Below are 20,263 nucleotides of genomic sequence, written 5' to 3'. Positions count from 1 at the left end.
GGCGATTCGCTCTGTGACTGGCCCGTGGCTGTGCGCCGCCCGAGCAGCGGGATGAGCTGATTGGCTTTAAGCTACTCAGAGCCCTCCCCTGGCATTTAGGGTGAGGTCAGTGGGAGAGGAATGGGCACCCCAAAGCAAATTTTTGCTCCTTTTGGCTAGAGAAGGGGAACATGGATGCCAGGGAGGTGGCCGGTGACAGGAGTCCCATGGGAAATGGCTGTGTTTCAGCCCCATCGTCTACTCAGCCTTCCCTCAGAGAAGGCATTTACCTGTTCTGACTGAGCTGGGAAATGGAGAGAATGTTCCCCAGCCACCTCCTTCTCTCAGGGCTTGGAGCCTCCCTACTGGAGTGATGGGGACGAAAACCCTTTAAAAAGCATAGCAAAGGGGCACCTGGGTGGCTCCGTCGGTTGAGCGTCCGACCTCGGCTCAGGTCATGATCTCACGGTTCATGAGTTTGAGCCCCGCGTCAGGCTCTGTGCTGACAGCTCAGAGCCTGGAGCCTGCGTTGGATTCTGTGTCTCCCTCTCTCTCGGCCCCTCCCCTGCTGACACTGTGTCTCTCTCTCTCTCTCTCTGTGTCAAAAATAAATAAACATTAAACAAATTTTTTAAATAAAAAATAAAAATAAAAAGTATAGCAAAGGGGCGCCTGGGTGGCTCCGTCGGTTAAGCGTCTGACTCTTGATCTCAGCCCGGATCTTGATCTCAGAGTCGTGGGTTTGAGCCCCATGTTGGGTTCTGTGCTGGGCGTGGAGCGTACTTTAAAAAAGAAAAACAAATAAATAAAAATAAAAAATAAAAGGCAGAGCATAGAGTTTTATAAGAAATGATCATATTCTCATTTCTGTCTGGGGGCCTCCAGTCTCACCTCCAGGCAGCCTTCCCCGCCTGTCCCTGCTTACCTCCTCTGTCCACCTAGGGATAGGTGTGGGGTCTAGAGGAGTCACCCCTCCCCCACTGCTGTCCCGTCAGTCACCATTTAGTCACATGGTTGTGTGTGGTTTTGCCTGCCGGCGGGACCATGAGCTCAGAAGCCCGAGGCAGTGGCTCCCTCTCCCTCCCCTCTGTCTGTCCTATTCCTCACGAGCTGCCCCTGGGGTACCCACGTAGGAAGGACCTGACAGGCGCCATACACTTTTCTCCTGCAGGTTTGAGAAGATGGTGAGTGGCATGTACTTGGGGGAGCTGGTTCGACTGATCCTGGTCAAGATGGCCAAGGAGGGCCTCTTATTTGAAGGACGGATCACCCCGGAGCTGCTCACCAGGGGGAAGTTCAAGACTAGTGATGTGTCAGCCATTGAAAAGTAGGTGCCGCCCCTCAAGGCTTTCTCTTTTCCTTCGCTCCAGCCCCTCCCCATCCCCACCTGCACACACAGGGGAGATTACAGCCCAGGGAGTAGATGACTCCAGTGGTGAACGAGACGCTCACTGAGCCCGGGGCCTGGGCTTGGAAGCCTCCCTGCACATAGTAGGACCTTCTGTAGACTGTGTTCCAGGGAACCCTGGGGATCTCAAGATAAGGTATTCCGTGAAGAATCAGGAATTACTAAATCCTCCATTTAGAGATTTACAGTACTCATTAGCAGGGTAAAGAGAGCCCAGTTCACTTTGGCTAACTTATAATTTCCCAAACTTCTTTTATGCCTGAAATGCCCTCCCACTACTCCCCCCAATTCTCTCACCTGTTAACCGCCAGACATGTTCCCTGGCACAAGTTGGGGAAACATCGATTAACAGCTGAGACAGGGCAGATCGACATGGGAGGAAGGAGTCCAGCCAGAAACCTGACTGCTACCTTTCGGCCTCAACTTGAGAAACCCAGATTTCTCTGCCTTGACTGTTACTTGCGGGCTTTCACCCTGAGAGGGAAGAGGGTAAACTTGATCCCACAGCCGTTTGAAGTGGTTGGGCACCTCCAAGTCTGAAGGACTCCTTTCTTGTGGCCGGCCTCCGTGTGCCACCAGGCTCTGTTCCTGGTTTGGAGACATGTAGCCAGGTGAGGCCACCTGCTGAAAGATAGGGCTAGCTTGGTGCTGGAGAAGTCCTTTCATCTCTGTACGAAGCTGTCATTGCCACCGCCCTGCGGTGGTCCTGGAGACTCCGATCGAACCAGTGGCTTCCTAGCTCTGGCTCCTGGGAGAAGATGCCTATGAGCTGTCGGCAGGTAGAGAAGGAGGCTGAGGAGATGGGACAGGGTTTATGTGGACGTACTCCTCTGCCACATCCATGTACGGGCATTTACCTGAGGATCGCTCTCCTTCGGGAACTACCAGGGGAGAGCTGGTGTCAGCGGGGTGCCATGATACTGAGTTCCCAGCCACCTCTCTCCTCCAGCCTCTGGGCTGGCTACTGAGAAGGGAGGGGGCAGGAGGCTCGTGGCATGCCCTCAAAGTCATCGACAGAGTCAGGAAATGCCTTCCTTTTGGCCTGCTTCTGGTGTTGGCCCACTGGTTACCACGAAACAAAAGCCCACTTGAGCTAGCTCAGGAAAGCGTGTGTATTGTAATAAAGGCTTTCTCAACAAAACCTAAGCATCCTACCAGGGCAGACAGACGTTCAAAGCATTCTCTTTAAAATCGGGAGTAAGAGAGGATCCCCCATTTTTATTTAGCATTGTCTGGAGTCGTAGCCAGTGTTGAAAAAGAAAAAAAAAAAAAAAAGAAAGAAAAATTAAAGGTTTAAGAATAAAAAAAAGAGGAAGTAAAAGTATCATTATTTGCAGATGTTAATTGTGTGTATGGAACACCAACAATATCTAGAGGAGTGAATAGAATAATGAGAGGTAAGGGAATCATCTGGAGAGGAGATGCCAAAGTCAATTATATTTCTATATATTGGCAATAATTAAAATGTTAAATAACCCTTTTATTTTAGAATATTTTTAGACTTACAGAAATATTGCAGAGACGGTGCTGTTTGCCCATATCGCTGCCTGAGTTTACTCCATATTAACATCTTACGTTACTATGTTACGTTAAAGTGAACAAAAGATATATACACGTGAATTTATGCAAAGTGAACAAAAGATATATACACGTGAATTTATGCCATCTACACCATGTCGTCTGTAATAGTAAAAAAATTATAAAGTACCTCAGAACGAATCTAACAAAAGATAACAAAACGTGTACGTAGAAAATTAAAACTTGACTGGAAAACCTCAAGGGAGTGTAAGCCTCCCAGGGCAACTCGCAGACCCCGAGCGCCGGCGGTCTCCCTGGGTCTCCTAAGCACTGAGCTCCGGGGTGGGCAGCTATGTCTCGCCTCTCCACCTCTCTCCGTGTGCCCGGCATGTCATAACCCGACCTACTACTATTTTTTCTCCTATTACCTGATATTTCTTACAGAGTAGACTCCTCCTCCTGTTCTCAGGCATTTGATGTCTTAATTCCATACCATACAACTTTTTTTTTCTTTAAATTTTTTTTAATGCTTATTTTTGAGAGAGAGAGAGAGAGAGAGAGAGCGGGCACACGCACAAGGTGGGGGTGGGTACAGAGAGAGAGGGAGACACAGAATCTGAAGAGAGAGAGAGTGGGCACGAGTGGGGGAGGGACAGAGAGAGAGGAAGACACAGAATCCAAAGCAGGCTCCTGGCTCTGTGCTGACAGAGCGGGGCCCAGACTCACGAGCTGTGAGATCATGACCTGAGCCAACGTCAGACGCTTAACTGACTGAGCCCCCCAGGCGCCCCTCACCTTTCCAGCACTTTCGAACCTCAGTGCTTTGCACTGCCTGATGTGGTCCTTAACCCACGGTTAATTGGCCTCTGACCTCACAGGAATAAGGAAGGCCTCCACAATGCCAAAGAAATCCTGACCCGCCTGGGAGTGGAGCCATCTGATGACGACTGTATTTCAGTCCAGCACGTGTGTACCATTGTCTCATTTCGCTCTGCCAACCTGGTGGCTGCAACGCTGGGCGCCATCTTGAACCGCCTTCGAGATAACAAGGGCACACCCAGGCTGCGGACCACGGTTGGTGTCGACGGGTCTCTTTACAAGACGCACCCACAGTGAGTCTGCCCTTTGCTATCATTGGTGCTCAGTGCCCATCTGGGCTAAGGACCTCCTCCAGAGGTCAGACTTTTGCACCCAGTGAAGGTTTTTGGCATACAAGAGTGTATCTAGTTCTGGGCAGGAAGGTCAGAATTGCCCACTTGAGAAGTATCTGGCCCTCAGCCCGTTCTCCTGGTGTTGCTTCTGGACTGTCAAGTCTCATTTCATAAGTCTTTTTGGGGATTTCTGTAGCTGCCAGGAGCGCTGGGTGGAACATGTCTGTATCTTAAATCCTCTTGCTTACTCATATTTCGTCAACAACCTTCATCCTCACTGTAGCTCGGGTCAAGGGTGCAATGCCCACATTCTTGTTTTAGAGGTTCCTGTGAAAGGCTCCCCACCCCTCAGACGTGCCTTTTTTAAACGGGCAGCTTGTTGACATTTTGCATCTGAGAGCGGAGAGCCGGAGGGAGCTAGAAGTTGTAAATGGCCCCTGTTGACGATGAGGGGCAGTCACCGTGCTGCCTCCTGGTGTAGTGAACGCCTTAGCTGCAGAAGCCTTTTGTGGTACCAAGAACACGGCTTGCACATTTTTTAAAGGCTAAAGGTGAAATTCTGCGTCTATAATTATAGACTAGCTTTTAACAACAGCTCCCTTTGACGTGAGTTTCGCGCAGGACCTCAGGTACTTGGCCACCATATATACGAAGTGTACATAGAGTGGCCTTGTGACGCCCTCACTCCAGTTCTAGCAGGCGTTGAATAATAAACGTTGACTTAAATGGAAATCATTGTCACGAGGGGGCAGGGTTTGAGCTAGTCAGATGCTATTGTCCGTTAGGTTCGTAATTTTATTCCTTCGTATTTTTAAAGTATTTGTAAAATTTTCGATAATGGAGCTAGCTGTCATTTTTTGGGGGGGGTGGGTGGTTTCTCGGCAAATGTATGGACAAGAAAGCTTAGGGATTTGTAACATCACATTAAAAAAATTTGTTTTTATTCGTGGGAAAATACACAATCTAGAATTTACTATCTTAACCGCTTTTGAGCGTACAGTTCAGAAGTGTTAAGTACATTCCCACTGTTGGACGACCAGCCCCACCAGCCACCCCCAGAACTCGTCACTGACAGGGTCACCTTTCAATTTTTTTTTTTTTTTAACGTTTATTTATTTTTGAGACAGAGAGAGACAGAGCATGAACGGGGGAGAGTCAGAGAGAACGAGGGAGACACAGAATCCGAAACAGGCTCCAGGCTCTGAGCGGTCAGCACAGACCCCGACGCGGGGCTCGAACTCACAACCGTGAGATCATGACCTGAGCTGAAGTCAGACGCTTAACCGACTGAGCCACCCAGGTGCCCCCAGGGTCACCTTTTAAACGATAATGTTGATTAAATGCGTTTTGTTTTAGAAGTATCATCTATTTGGTACACAGAAACGTTAGATCACAAAATGACAAAGAGAGTAGAAGTTACGTTTAGTCCTGCCCCCTGGCATTGATCACTGCTAATATTTGGGGTTCTGGTTTCCCTGTTTCCCTTGGCAGGCAGCCTTCCTTCCTGACGACCGACCATAAATTTTGCGGAGGCTCTGTCTCATTGAGTCCTGTCCTAAAGTTAGAGAACAGAATCTAACCCTTGACGCAACCTTGCCGGTCCTCTAGCCGATAGAGAATGTCCAGACCCTTGGGGGCAGAGGGAAAGGGCAGGTAAAAATAAAAAAAAACAAGAGTGATTATGAGTGATTGTGGAGCCTGTCCCCAGCGCCAGTAACCAGTCTGAGCTGTTGACGAAGTCAGTCAGTGCCTACCCCACCACTGTCTGGAGATAGTGTCAGTCCTCCTGGACTCCAGGGTGAAGTCACAGGCCCAAGGTCACCTGAGGTGGAAGTTGGAGAGCTCACCTTTGTCTCCTGATGCATCTGATTCCCAAACACCGGGCTGATAATGAGAGTCCTCGTTGCTGCGTGTGACTATTTCATTTTTCCTTCTTACTCCTCTGCATTTGCCAGAGCTTTTCTACAGTGCATGTGTATGACTTGGGGCATGAGCAAATCAGTTCTAGAAAAACGGAATTAAGGTGTGGGAAAGGAAGGGGAAGCAGAGGTCCCTGACAGATGGCGCAGTCTAACTATTGTGGCACGCCCCCCTCCCCCCCCAGGTATTCACGACGTTTCCACAAGACTCTGAGGCGCTTGGTGCCCGACTCCGATGTGCGCTTCCTCCTCTCGGAGAGCGGCAGCGGCAAGGGGGCCGCCATGGTCACCGCGGTGGCCTACCGCCTGGCCGAGCAGCACCGGCAGATCGAGGAGACCCTGGCCCACTTCCGCCTCACCAAGGATATGCTGCTGGAGGTGAAGAAGAGAATGCGGGCCGAGATGGACATGGGCCTGAGGAAACAGACGCACGAAAAGGCCGTAGTCAAGATGCTGCCCTCCTTCGTCCGGAGCACTCCAGACGGGACCGGTGAGGGCCTCTTCTGGGGACCAGCACACCCCTCCTGCTTCTCCTACCAGCGACCGAGTGGGGCGGAGGGAGGGTGGCCTCTCCAGTGGTTGTGTTTATTTTGGCAAGAGCTGGAAAACTCACTCAGAACCTCTGTTTTCCATTTTTACCACCGACTTGCCCCGTGTGTGACTCAGGGCAGTTGACTCTCCCTGGATCTGGCCTCCCAGGCAGGCACCATCTCGAAAACCACAGTCCGGCTCACAATTAGAAAGGGTTCTTTAAAGAACATAACCGGGCCTCTCCCACAGCACCGAGGTTGTTGTGGGTTCTCTCGCACACAGGTTAAGCCGCGGAAGGAAAGGTACCCGGCGCACCCTTCCTAAGTCCTGACACGGTGTGCTGGGGGCAGACAGAGGCCTGGGGCTTTGCACACCCAGGCAGGTTGGAGAACAGAATCTAACCCTTGACGCGACCTTGCCGGTCCTGAGTTGGGGCTGAGCCCTGTGGAGACTCTGAGGGGCTTCTCGGGTGCGTCCTGGAAATAATGAGTATCTGTGATAGGAATTAGGTCCTACGTATAAGTTCCTTGTTATGGCATTATAGTATTGCTTTATAAACCACCCTCAAACCTAGAGGCTAAAATACCAACCACCGATTGTTGCTCCTCTGGGCCAGGCTCAGCTCGTCTCTGCTGGACTCATTCATGAGTCTGTAGTCACTGGTGGGTCAGCTCAGAGGCCTCCCTCCCGCGTCCGACCGTTGGCAGTCAGCTGGAGCGCAGCCGTACCTGGCCACGTGTCTCATCCTCCGGCAGGCCACCGGGCTTGTTCGAGTGGTAGCAGCAGGGGCTGTGAAAGAGAGGACCGACTTCAAAGCCTCTTGGAGGCCGAGGCTGGGACTGGCTCAGTTTCGCCTCTGCCACACTCGGTCGGCCAAAGCCAGTCATAAGGCTGGGCCAGAGCCCAGGGGAGCAGAAATAGACTCCCATCTTTTGATGGGAAGGGCTGCAAAGTCACTTTGCAGAGGAAAAGCACAGGGAAGAGAATGACTGTGCACATTTTTGCAAACCCTCTACACACCGATGTAAATTGCTAGTTTTTGTACGAGCTTTCCTCAAATCGCGTCATCGTTGCCAAGCTTTTCAGTAACCCTGGAGAATTCTGTTTGTTTATTGTGACAGGTGGTTCATCCATGGGTCTCTCGTCCTTCTAGCGCGGCTCCAAGGTTGTGGTGGGCAGTGAGTTAGTGCCCGCCCCTCCCTGAGCCTGAGCGATGTGCCAGAGGGAGGATTTACAGCTTCTCCCCCGTATTTAATGTAGCCCTCCCCCCGCCCCGAAAGTCTCGAGTCTTTGGGTTACTGGCTGCCAAGAGGCACTTAGCTGTTTTTGATGTTCTTTATGTTCTTGGCCGTAATAGAGCATGGTGACTTCTTGGCCCTTGATCTTGGAGGAACGAATTTCCGTGTCTTACTGGTGAAAATCCGCAGTGGGAAAAAGAGAACGGTGGAAATGCACAACAAGATCTATGCCATTCCCATTGAAATCATGCAGGGCACTGGGGAAGAGGTGAGACGGTTTTGCTTTTCTACCACGGTGGCACCCGCGTGTCACCCGGCCAGTGGCATTGGCGGTCCCCAGAACCTGCCACATGGCTCGTGCAGCTCTACAGTTGTATCCTGGTAGCCTGGAAGCATCAGGCACTTTCGGCAATGCTGGGCTTATGCTGTTCAGGGGACTGCGAAGTTCCCGGAGGGGTACTTGCCCTGCATGTGTCAGGAGGGTGTGTGCGTGCGTGCGTGTGTATGTGTGCAAACGTGCACTTGTACGTGTTCACTGAAAGCGTGAAACCAGAGAGCTCGGGTAATCCCTTCTTTTCTTCTAAAGCTGTTTGACCACATCGTCTCCTGCATCTCCGACTTCCTGGACTACATGGGGATCAAAGGCCCCAGAATGCCTCTCGGCTTCACGTTCTCATTCCCCTGCAAGCAGACGAGCTTGGATGCGGTAAGTCTCTTCCCTGTAGGAGCAGGGAGGCGCTGACCACCCTGTAGCCAGTGTGGGCTGGCTCTTGAGGCTTTCTCCAGGCTCACTGTCCCCTCGATGTTGGGAACAGCTCACATGTCACAGCGGGTTGGCCCAGGCTTTACGTCACGCCCTCTAGTTCATCTTGAGAGTCTCCTCATCTTTTATCATGTGGAGTGAGCCCCCGCTCCCGTGAAAGCCTCCTGGTCCTCCAGGCAAAAATGTCTCACCCTCCTCAGTGTTCCCTCATCCTTTGAATGTTGCCTCGATGATAGTACTTTTCTCATAATTATTACGGATTGCGTCTTTCTTTTCTGCTATGTCGGGTGCTCCTTAAGCAAGGACCCCCGTGCCCTGGCACAGAGTTCTATCGGAGGAAATACTTAATAAATGTTCAGTAAATGGGATGAAACAGGGTCCAGGGTCAGGGCTTGAGCACCTGCTGAGTACTAACTAAATGCTGGGTACAGAGCAGAAGGTGACAGTTCCCATCCTCAGGGAACCAACAGTCTAATGGAACCCCAGCCTTCCACCTGCCTCTTAGCACTGGGCTGGGTGGGGAGGGGGTACCTGGTGCAGAGGGAACTGAGTGTGCAGTCACAGAGGCAGGACCCAGCCAGTCATGCTGGAGGAGCCACGGGGGCCTCCTAGAGTCACAGGTGCGACTGTGGCCAGGGAGGAGGCCCTAGAGGGAGCATCAGATCACACAGAGCCTTAGGCCAGGGTTTACGGCCTACGATTGGCGGTTGGCAACACGAGGGAAGCCAGGGAAGGCCACCTGCCTCTGGAAGCCAGTTAATCAAGTCCCTGTGCTGACTTGGGGCTTTTTCCTCTTGAGCTCGTTTAGATCTCAGCAGTTAGATCCATATAAACTTGTGCTTTGCAGCTTTTAAAGGTCTGATGTTTTTTTAAGGAATTCACTTCCACCGTCACCCGTATTCATTGTACCGAGCACACACCCAGCAGAAGTATAGCTTCATTCAAACCTGAAGTTTACTTTAGGCAGTAACAGGGTCACTGAAAATTTGCATTTCTCCATTTATGTTGTCGGCAAACTGTTCTTTAAGGGAACTAGTTGGTTATACCAGAGGCTGCACCGTTATCCTTCTATGCCTCAGTTTCTCCATCTGTGAAATGAGGATTATAAACCAGACCGCCGTGGGGATGGTTAGGAGAGGGCGGGCCTGTGGAGGACTGCCTGTGTTTTACTGCTTTGTGCCTCAGATGTCGTAGCATAGCGTCACTATACTCAGGAGATACTTGGGAGGGAGGGAGTGAAATTTTATATCCTACTCAGACGGGCTAACTACACAGGATTCTCCTGGTGCCTCTCCTGTTTCAGGGAATCTTGATCACCTGGACGAAGGGTTTTAAGGCAACCGACTGCGTGGGGAACGATGTAGCAACCTTACTAAGGGATGCGATCAAAAGGAGAGAGGTAACTATTAAAAGGATGTTTAAAAAAATCTTCACTGTTTTTGGGGGGATATAAAAATTGTATTTGCTTGTCGTAAAGAATTCAAACAATGCAGAAGCGTGTGACCTGGGTTAGAAATTCCCCACACTGTCAGCAGTAAAGCGGAGGTGAACGGTTTTGTGTTGTTGAAGGGTAGTCCAAGAAAGGTGAAATCACGATCCTCCTACAGCTTGGAAAAGAGAAAAGCAGCTGGGCCCAGCCTGGTGCTGTCAGTCAGCCTTGGCGCCCTCCTGTTGGACACGAGGTTTCACTCCATGACTGTGACCGAATTACACAAGAATAAGACAAGTCTATACCCATGTCAGAACTCCGCACACACCCAGAATCGCCTTGCTTCCAGACAGCATCCAATCCAGAGCCAGCCCCACTCTGAACCCTCCCGAAAGCCCCCAACCTGGGCTTGAGTCCTGTCCGCCGTGAATGCTTTCTAGCTCGTTCTGAGATGCTCCACAAGATGTGCCGCCCGTGTTGCAAGCAGTCGATGTACCCAGCTTTGTTTGCCTGTAGGTGTGTCTCTGCTCTTTGGCTGGAGGACATTGGCAAAACAGAAAATGAAGAATTCTAGAGATGAACTCATTAATGAAGGGATTAGTCAAATAACTAACTTTAAATTTTTTTTTAATGTTTATTTTTTGAGAGAGACAGAAAGAGAGCAGGAGTGGGGGAGGGGCAGAGAGAGAGGGAGACGCAGAATCCGAAAAGCGGGCTCCAGGCTCTGAGACATCAAGCACAGAGCCGGATGTGGGGCTCGAAGTCACAAACCGCAAGATCATGACCTGAGCTGAAGTCGGACGCTTAATCGGCTGAGCCACACAGGCGCCCCCTGGCTTGCTTACTTTAGTTCAAAAGAGCGGACAAATGACCAGGTGGTGGGGAAGGCTGGCGTGAATGGCTTTTTGAAAGAGGGATTGGTCACACCTGGCAGAATATGCTAGACAGCCTATATCCCTTTGGAGAGAAACCTGATGGCCTACTTGGGCCCATTTCACAGCCCCGAATGTTGGCATTCTTCCAGTTTACTTTCTGTGCGTATGTCACCACACACACATTTTGTAATGGGAATCCTGCTGTATATACAACCTGCGTATTTCCTCTGATAGGAAACAGGCATCTTTTCCTGTCACTACCTAGAGACCAACCCCATTCTTTCCCTTGGCCGCACAGGATGCCGGTGTTTGCTAGAACCCGTGTTTTATGTCGCCCCTTTCGATTCTGTATTTAGATGGTTTCTCTTTTGGGCCCGTGTAAGTCATGCGGTATCTTTGAGTACCTGCATGGCTCTATCTGAAGGACAGATTCTGAGAAATGGATTTGGTGTTTCTGTTTTGCCTTCTGAAAGACTGTCACACTCGACACCCCTAGGACAGAGAGAGCTATTTGGCCACCGTCGCTTGGCTTTTCTCCACACGGCAGTTCCCTCCAGGCTGCCTCGCCAGTACTCAGCATCATCTGTGAAATGGGGAGAATACTTTCTTTAGATCTCAGATTTCAGATACAGCACTAACAGTAGGTGTTTAGTCAACATTTAATTACCTTTTTAAAGGCTGGTAAGGAAACTATTCTGGAGGATGCATCAGGCGGCGCTGTCCCTCCCCTAAAGCTATGTCCCTTTCTTTCCGAAGGAATTTGACCTGGACGTGGTGGCTGTGGTCAATGACACGGTGGGCACCATGATGACCTGTGCTTATGAAGAGCCTACCTGCGAGGTTGGACTCATCGTAGGTGGGTGTCCCAAAAAAGTCTGTCTCTGGGGCAGGGACGGCTGGGTTGTCCTGTTCTGTGGGACCTTGAGCCAGCAGCTCAGTCCCTGCGTGGGACACTGTCTGTCACTGTTGTCTCCGTGCCACCTTCAGAGTTTGGACCAATGTCACAGAGCTCTCCAGGGGACTTTCTGCTCCCCAACACTCACCCCAAGGCTATGACCAGACTCAGCTCAGAAACGGAGCTCTCCGGGAACGAGGCTCTGAATGGCTCACGTGGCTTGGGTGGACAGGGTGGGAACACCGGGGCTGGCCTGGCCATCAGGGCAATGCCGGGCGTGTACAGAGGGCCAGCAGGTGGGTGCTGTGGGGTCGGGGCCCGCCATTGGGAAGGCAGCAGAGCCCTCCTTCTCCCCTGACTGTGGGAAAGGGCCAGAGAGGAGCCTCGGGCACCATGTTGCTTTTGGCAGCCACTGTTTGCGAGCAATGCCAGCCACTTCAGTGGGCGGCAGAGAGGGTGCTGTTCCCTTATAGTCCAAACACGTCAGGGGCCTGGGCTTGAGAGCACATCGTTCCTGAAGCGTGTTGATTTGCGCTGCGAGAGAGAAGACCAGTTGTCCACTTGAGCCTGCTCCTGGCGTCAGGATGCTGGAAGGCCCTGCTTCTTGGCCAACTGATGCGGGCCCCACCCGGACAAGGAGGGGTGGCAGGCAGCCCCGTGGCAGACTGGGTGCCAAGTGTCTGGGAGATTGGGATAAGGCCCCCACAGGCTGCCTTCCTGGTGCCCGAAGACCTTTTCGTTTGTGAAGCCATTTTCGGCTCCAGAGGAAATTCAGAAAACCAGGGAGGAGCTGCAGGTGAAAGGTTGTGGGGGCCCGGCTCCGGAGCTCTGTTGCTTCTTCCTTTCTTTCGCAGACCTCTCTTTCCCCACGCAGCCCTGCTCTTCTGCTTACGAATGGGCTTAGGTGTGCCTTGTAAATCCAGAGTGACACAGCACATTCCCACTGTCCGGCCGGGCCTGGCCTTCCTGCCCAGTTCAGGGCCGCCGATTAGCCGTTTCTGGCACCAGAGCGAGCTGGTGGAGGTTCTCCACGGCTCCAGCTGCATTCATTCACACCTGCTTTTTTCTCTCTTCATCCATCGATGTCTTCCGACACCCACTGGCGAGAAGTATGATTTATATGTTTCGGCTTTCTGTGCACCCCTTGCCATTTCTGGGGCTTCTCTTCTCTCAGTTTCCTACTTTGCGGTGAAGGGGCACAGAGAAAACAAAACCTAAGAATAATCCAGTTACCCAGGGAGAAGCATCTGCGAATTCTACTCGTTTCTTTAAAGGGGAATGAAAACAATCAAAGCCCTTTTGATCTAGCCAGTGGGAATGGCCTTGTGTCCCCCAAGGGTGTCGAAGGTCCGTCCGCATCCCACCTAGGATGGGTTGGTGGCACTCTGGTGGCACTTGTGACGGAAAGCGTGGACCTCGGGCCAGCAGCAGCAGCAGCAGAGTCGCCTGTGGGCGGGGCGTGTTAGAAATGCAGAGTCTCAGGCTCCACCTTCTGAATCAGAATCTGCATCTTAACAGGCTCCCCAGGTGATCAGAGGTGCATATGAAAGTGTCTGTGGGAAGTATTCCTTGGTTAGTTGGTTGGTTTTAAAATTTCTAGTGCGGCGGGGTGTACCTGGGTGGCTCAGTGACTTTGGCTCAGGTCATGATGTCAGGGTTCATGAGTTCGAGCCCTGCGTCGTGCTGTATGCTGACAGCTCAGAGCCTGGAACCTGCTTCGGATTCTGTGTTTCCCTCTCTCTGCCCTTCCCCCGCTCGCACTCTGCCTCTCTCTCTCTTTGAAAAATAAATAAAAACATTAAAAAATAAAATAAAGTAAATAAAATAAAATTTCTAGTCCGTTCACTGAGACAAGGCCAATGACCACAGGCTTGGATGTCATGGCACTTGAAATTGCTGTGAAAATTTTAAGGAATTTTTAAAAAATGCTTAGTTTTGAGTGAGAGAGAGAGCGTGAGCAGGGGTGGGCAGAGAGAGAGGGACACAGAATCTGAAGCAGGTTCCAGGCACTGAGCTGTTAGCACAGAGCCCGATGTGGGGCTCGAACCCACAAACTGCGAGATCATGACCTGAGCTAAAGTCGGACGCTTAACTGACTGAGCCACCCGGGCGCCCCTGCTGTGAAAATTTTAGAAGTCTTCCTCTCTGTTTCTACACTTAATTCCTCATGGGCGAGACCCGCAAACCCTTTGTGGTGTCACCCCGGTCTTTGCGGGGCCGCAGCCTCAGTAGCCCTGTTGTGGGGAGTTCAGGGATGGAGACCCAGAGGCTCAGAGCCTCCGGAAACTGTATGTCAGTCAGATTGTGTGCATGCAGAATGTGTGCATCTGGAGAAGTGTTCCTTTTCTCAGAAGAACCCTCTGATTTTCAAAGAGGGCCGTGACACTGAAATGGTATCACCTTTAGAAAGGTGCCACTGACATGCTGAGGACGCTGGCCTTCCCTGAACCAACTGTGGGCTTCATTCTGGTACGCACGGGAGGGTGGACAGGGCAGGCATAGCCCGTGACCATGGTTGATCAGTAAAGATAAGCAGACTTCCATGGGTGATAGTAGACAACCTCCAGTGTAATATTTTACATACATGCACGTGTGTACACAGTTGTGTGTGCGGAGAGGAGAGAGAAGGCAATGTCCCTCCAACTTGAATATTGCCTAAACTTTTGCCGTTGAAGACACAGGGCCCTGTTGGAACACCGTCTGCCATTAAGGTATATATGGCCCTGCCTGGGCAGGTAAACACACGAGGCTCTTGATGTTGACGTCTAATTGGATGCTCTCTGACTCTCCTTTTGTATTTTGAGGTTTCCCTGAAAAACCTGAGGAAAGCGAAGCTGTTGCTTTATTCGTCTCAAAAATGTATCCCGTACCTGGGGAGCCCCAGGCCCCGGAGCCTCCCCGCCTCCCTGCCTCCCCGGGCACGGTGGCACAGCCATTCATCCCCCTCCTTGTGTGTTGCAGGGACCGGCAGCAACGCCTGCTACATGGAAGAAATGAAGAATGTCGAGATGCTGGAGGGGGACGAGGGGCGAATGTGCATCAACATGGAGTGGGGTGCCTTTGGGGACAACGGGTGTCTCGATGACATCAGAACTCTCTATGACAGACTGGTGGATGAATATTCTCTAAACGCTGGAAAACAAAGGTAATGGTGCTTGGTAGAGGAAGAAGGGACGGTGAGGGCATGAGGCTGCATTCGGTCTGTTACAGTGGAAGAAGTTTCTAGTAGGAGAGGAGTCTGGGACAGAGGCATGGAGACTAGTTCCTCAGATTCCCTCCTGACCTTTGCTTTTGGTTCAAGGAGAGCAGAGAACCAGGAGGACGGGCCGCCGCCATGATACGAGTGGGCCCAGGTTGATGTCCTGGTGTCTTGCCGCCTCTGCCCGAGTATGCCCAGAGGACGAGGTGGCAGCGGCCACACCGCTTCCCTCAGCGATCATGTTCATCCTGGAACATTCTGGCCTTCCCGTTGCTCTGTGTTTCTTCCCCAGCAGACTAATAGAAACCTCTTGGTCAGCAGGGTTTTGCTTTATTTAGTGGAAGTAAAACACACTTGACCTGCAGTTGTCAAAGGTCAAGGTAAATTAGGATGTGGCCAGTGGGGGTGAGGGGCTTCGGCTCTGTTCATCCTCCCCCAGCCTCCTGCACTGCCTCGTGGCTGTTTGGAGCTTGGGTCCCAGAGACTGTCCCTGAGATGGCAGTGTCTGTCCTCCCTGCGTAGACACAGATGACTCCTTGTCTCAGGCTCCCAGGACTCAGGCCATCCTCTGCCGTCACCAGGATTGACTTGGTCCGAGCCGTGTCCCCAGGAGCAGACAGAAGGAATGGTGGGGGGGGGGGGGGGGGAGGGAGGGGGCAGCACCTCCCAAATAGGAGCTGTTCTCCAGCTACCCTCAAGATTCTTGCTTTTTCCAAATACCACCTGTGCTGTTATTTACTTAATGTTTTTCTTTAAGTCAGCTTATATTTTTAATGTAAGTTTAACTAGAGAAAGAAGGGAACACGAGCGTTATCATAGATGATAATCATAAAGTGAATCCAGGGAAGGTCAGCATCATTCGAGTCTAGCTCCCGTTTCCTACCAAAGAGTCTAAACGAAGACCCCCCCTTTGGTAGCTGGGAAGTAGCAGGTGATGGAAGGGGTTAAAGCCTCGTCAGCCTGTACTGAGATGGCATTCTGGATGGTGTGAGAAGGACTGGATGGAAATTGATCATAATAGTGCAATCATGTTTTTTCTGTGAACCACCTGAAATCTTTTGGAGGACCCAGTGGACTGTTCCCAGTCTGGGGACACTGGGACTGGGCATGTGCCATGGAAGCATTTAAATCCTTTGTCATTTCGGGGCACCTGGGTGGCTCAGTTGGTGAAGCGTCTGACTCTTGATTTCAACTCAGGTCATGATCTCACGGTTCATGAGTTTGAGCCCCGCTTTGGGCGCTATATGTCAGCACGGAGCCTGCTTGGGATTCTCTCCCCCTCTCTCTCTGCCTACCCCAAAGTCAATAAATAAACATTAAATCCCTTGTCATTTCTGAGGCTCTTGAGCATGGTGAGAGCTGGAGTTAAAAGCCCCGGGAACAGGTTGCCCTCAGGAGTACGGTAGCTGTTTGAGCCCTCCAGCCTGTGTGTGGCTTCATCCCTGTGCTGGGGGCTTGACTGGTACTCTGGGCTTTTTCAAAACCTTCCAAAAATCTAGTAGGAATTTTCCCTTCATCGTCTTCTTGTCCCTTTAAGACTCAGACCAGTTGGTTGCTTATTCTGCAGATATTTATTGAGCACTTGACTGAGAGCGTAGCACTGGGCTGTGCTAGGCCCTGGGCCTCAAAGTTGAGCAGGACACATGCTCCAGCCTCTCCAGCCTTTCGCTGCAGACCATGAGTGCAGTGTGCCCGTGTACCTTGTGAAGAAGGGAGGGTGTACGGAAGTGGAAGCCTGAGAGAGGCAGATAGAACCCGGTGGGGGGAGGAGGACAGGCCTCAGGGAGGAGAGTTTTGAGCCGACAGCTGGAGCGGGTTCTGCCAGGCAAAGGTAGGAGGGCAGGCGAGGAGGGAGACTGTCCAGCAGCTAGATGCGAACGCTGGTGGTTTCGTTTCTTTAAAAAAAAATTTGCTTTTATGTTTATTTTTTTTGAGACAGAAACAGCATGAGTGGGGGAGGGGCAGAGAGAGAGACAGAGAGACACAGAATCCGAAGCAGGCTCCAGGCCCTGAGCTGTCAGCACAGAGCCCGGGGTGGGGCTCGAACCCACCAACTGTGAGATCATCACCTGAGCCGAAGTCAGACGCTCAACTGACTGAGCCATCCAGGCGCCCCTGGTGGTTTCATTTCTGATCCTGGGGAGGGTTGAGGATCTCTCAGCGCTTCCTGGCCTCTCTCTGCCTCTGCTGAGGAGCACAGGGCCTGGTGCACAGGCTGGTGATGCCCCCGAAGGGCAGGAAAATGCCCGGGGCTACTGGGAGACCAAAGGCTTCACAGGGACACCCGCCTCGGCTCCTGTTTCAGGTTTGAGAAGATGATCAGCGGTATGTACCTGGGTGAGATCGTCCGCAACATCTTGATCGACTTCACCAAGAAGGGGTTCCTCTTCCGAGGGCAGATCTCTGAGCCGCTGAAGACTCGCGGCATTTTTCAGACCAAATATCTCTCCCAGATTGAGAGGTGAGTGATGAGGGGCTTCCCCGCAGGCCTGCTAGAGGTCCGTGTGGCATGGAGGCACCTCAGGGGACATTTTGTCATTTGTGAGGGGGTCCCCCCCTCACCCCGCTCCGGAGTAGTAGCCCCTGAGCAGCTGCATATTGAAATCATAAAGTTTTATTATCCATGATTTTCCTTTTAATTCATTCTTTATGTGGGAGCTTTATATATATTTGTCTGAGGTCATGTGTCTGAGGTTGTACAGACTCCATTTCAGGACAGTAAAGGTGCATTCTAGAGCCCGTGCTGAAGGGCACGGGGTCCAGTAGAGCCAGGAACCAGGGCTCTAGTCCCACCGCATTCATCTGAAAGGCAGCCTGGGATCGCACAGTTTGGTCCCCCAGTAGGCACGGCCCCCAGCAAGTTGCTCTGCCTTCCTCCCGTTTTGTCATGTGCAGTGATCGCTCTGTCCCTGCCTTTGCCCTCTCCCGTGGTGAGCCGTGAGACAGGTGCGGGGTGCTCTGCAAAGGTGGTTATGCCAGAGCCACCTTATTTGTAGAATGGCCACAAAAGCGACATTAACGTTGGCTGCGCTGGAGCCTGCTCCTTGCTTTCCCCCGTGCCTGCATCTGTAACCCGCACTTCAAACTCACTGGCCACCAGAACCAAAGCGGTGAAGCACTAGCAGCAGACGGAAGGCCCTGGAACCTGGACGCCGGCGGGCTGCAGCGCACCGATTGGTGGCGTTTCACAGCAGTGGGGGAGGGAGAGGCAGCAGCCGGTGCCGTGTGCTCATTACAGATGGGGAAACCGTTCTCACCTCTCTCATTCCGAGCGCAGCCAAGAGCTAAGTGGGGAAGATAGGAGTCTAGAAGAACCAGAACAATATCTCTGTGAATACTTTTGTTAACATTTTTTACTGTATTTTATTTTTTAAAAGATACTTATTTATTTTGAGAGGGAGAGAGAGCACGAGAGCACGGGGGAGGGGCAGAGAGACAGGGAAAGAGAGAGAATCCCAAGCAGGCTCCGCGCTCTCAGCGCCGAGCCCGATGGGCTGCATCTCCCCACCATGAGATCACAACCTGAGCCGAAATCAAGAGCCAGATGCTCAACCGACTGAGCCACCCAGGCGCCCCTTGTTACTATTTTTTAATTGTAAAATATACATGCAATTTACCATTGCAGCCATTTCGAAGCGCACAGTGCAGTGGCATTAAGTTCCTTTGCGGTGTTGTGCAACCACCCCTGTCCATCCCCAGAACCTTCTCATCACCCTGAACTGAAACTCCCTACCCATGAAACAGTACCTCCCCCTTCGTCCCGCCCCCAGCCCCCGGCGCTCACCCTTCTACTTTGTGTCTCTGAATCTGACTGCTCTAGGTCCCTCATGAAAGTGGAATCCTACAGTGTTTGTCTTCTTGGGACTGGCTTATTTTACTTAGCATAACGTCCTCAAGGTTCATTCATGTGGTAGCCCGTGTCAGAACTTCTTTCCTTTTTTAAGGATAAAAATACTCTATTGTACATTTAGATCACATTTTGTTTATCCATTCATCTGTCCGCGGACGCTTGGACTTTTGGCTGTTGTGAGCAACATTTCATGTAATAATTTTATTTTTAACTCTTGAGGAACCGCCATACTGTTTTCCAGTTTCCAGTTGCTGAACCATTTTACATTCCCACCCACGGTACACACAAGGGTTCCACTTTCTCCACGTCTTCGTCAACACTTGTTATTTTTTTCCGTTTTTTAAATTATAGCCATCCTAATGGGTAGGAAGTGGTGGGGAAGGTCTTTCGAAGGATAATATCAACATGAATGATACTAGAATTTAAAAAAGAACAATAGCAAAGAAAGAAATTGTAAAGAAAAAATTGCAGAATTTAGCTACATAGCTTCTGTAAGTTAAAAAAAAAATTGGGGGCACCTGGGTGGTTCAGTCGATTAAGCATCTGACTTCAGCTCAGGTCATGATCTCACAGTTTGTGAGCCCGAGTCCCGCTTCGGGCTCCATGCTGACGGTGTGGAGCCTGCGTGGGATTCTCTCTCTCTCCCTCTCTCTCTGCTCTTTGCTCACTTGCACCACCCCCCTCTCCAAAAAAAGAGAAAAATGGCAACCAAACTTAAAAGGCAAAGAGCAAACTAAGGAACGCATTTGTACCATGAATGACAAGATGCAGAGTGGGGGCGTGGTGGGGGGAGCTTCGGCAGAACCGGTCTTGAGACCCGCTGTGTTGCACTGGCTATATGTGCTTTGAGTGAGTTACTCAGTTTCACCCAGCCTCAGTTGCCTCATCTTTAAATTTTTTTAATGTTTATTTTTGATAGGGAGAGAGAGAGAGAGAGAGAGAGAGAGAGAGAGAGAGAAAGCATGAGTGGGGGAGGGGCAGAGAGAGAGGGAGACACAGAATCTGAAGCAGGCTCCAGGCTCTAGGCTGTCAGCACAGAGCCCGATGTGGGGCTCGAACTCACAAACCGCGAGATCATGATCTGAGCCAAAGTCGGACGCCCTGCCGACTGAGCCACCCAGGCGCCCCTCCTCATATTTAAAATAGGAATAACGCTACATGTGTCAGTGGGTTGTTAAGAGAAAACGAGGTGATGCACGTAAAGCATTTGTCGTGTGCTACGTCCTCAAAAAAGGCTGGCTGCTCTTACCACCCTTGTCATCATTGTTGGTCACTGTCATCTCTTTCAATTTAATAATAACAAGACAAATATCCCAACTATCCTTGACCTAACAGGTAGTTCATGTGACCAAGAAACACATTTTTAAAAACGGTCATGGGGCGCCTGGGTGGCTTGGTCGGTTAAGCGTCCGACTTCGGCTCAGGTCATGATCTCACGGTCCGTGAGTTCGAGCCCCGCGTCGGGCTCTGTGCTGACAGCTCGGAGTCTGGAGCCTGTTTCAGATTCT

At 51.3% G+C, this 20,263-nt stretch overlaps 1 protein-coding gene across 2 annotated transcripts in view; it reads left to right on the top strand.

Moving 5' to 3' along the window:
* HK1 (hexokinase 1) overlaps positions 1–20,263 on the top strand; it is a 71,394-nt gene that overhangs the window by 47,137 nt on the left and 3,994 nt on the right. For both annotated transcript variants that reach the window (XM_030334162.1, XM_030334163.1), the window contains 9 exons: positions 1,151–1,306; positions 3,784–4,017; positions 6,161–6,465; positions 7,864–8,012; positions 8,331–8,450; positions 9,811–9,906; positions 11,568–11,667; positions 14,668–14,851; positions 17,211–17,366. In XM_030334162.1, coding sequence (XP_030190022.1) covers positions 1,151–1,306; positions 3,784–4,017; positions 6,161–6,465; positions 7,864–8,012; positions 8,331–8,450; positions 9,811–9,906; positions 11,568–11,667; positions 14,668–14,851; positions 17,211–17,366 — 1,500 coding nt within the window. The remainder of the gene's footprint in view (positions 1–1,150; positions 1,307–3,783; positions 4,018–6,160; positions 6,466–7,863; positions 8,013–8,330; positions 8,451–9,810; positions 9,907–11,567; positions 11,668–14,667; positions 14,852–17,210; positions 17,367–20,263) is intronic.

Source organism: Lynx canadensis, chromosome D2, assembly GCF_007474595.2.
Source record: "Lynx canadensis isolate LIC74 chromosome D2, mLynCan4.pri.v2, whole genome shotgun sequence".
Lineage (NCBI taxonomy): Eukaryota > Metazoa > Chordata > Mammalia > Carnivora > Felidae > Lynx > Lynx canadensis.
This window is presented reverse-complemented; position numbering and strand designations above follow the sequence as displayed.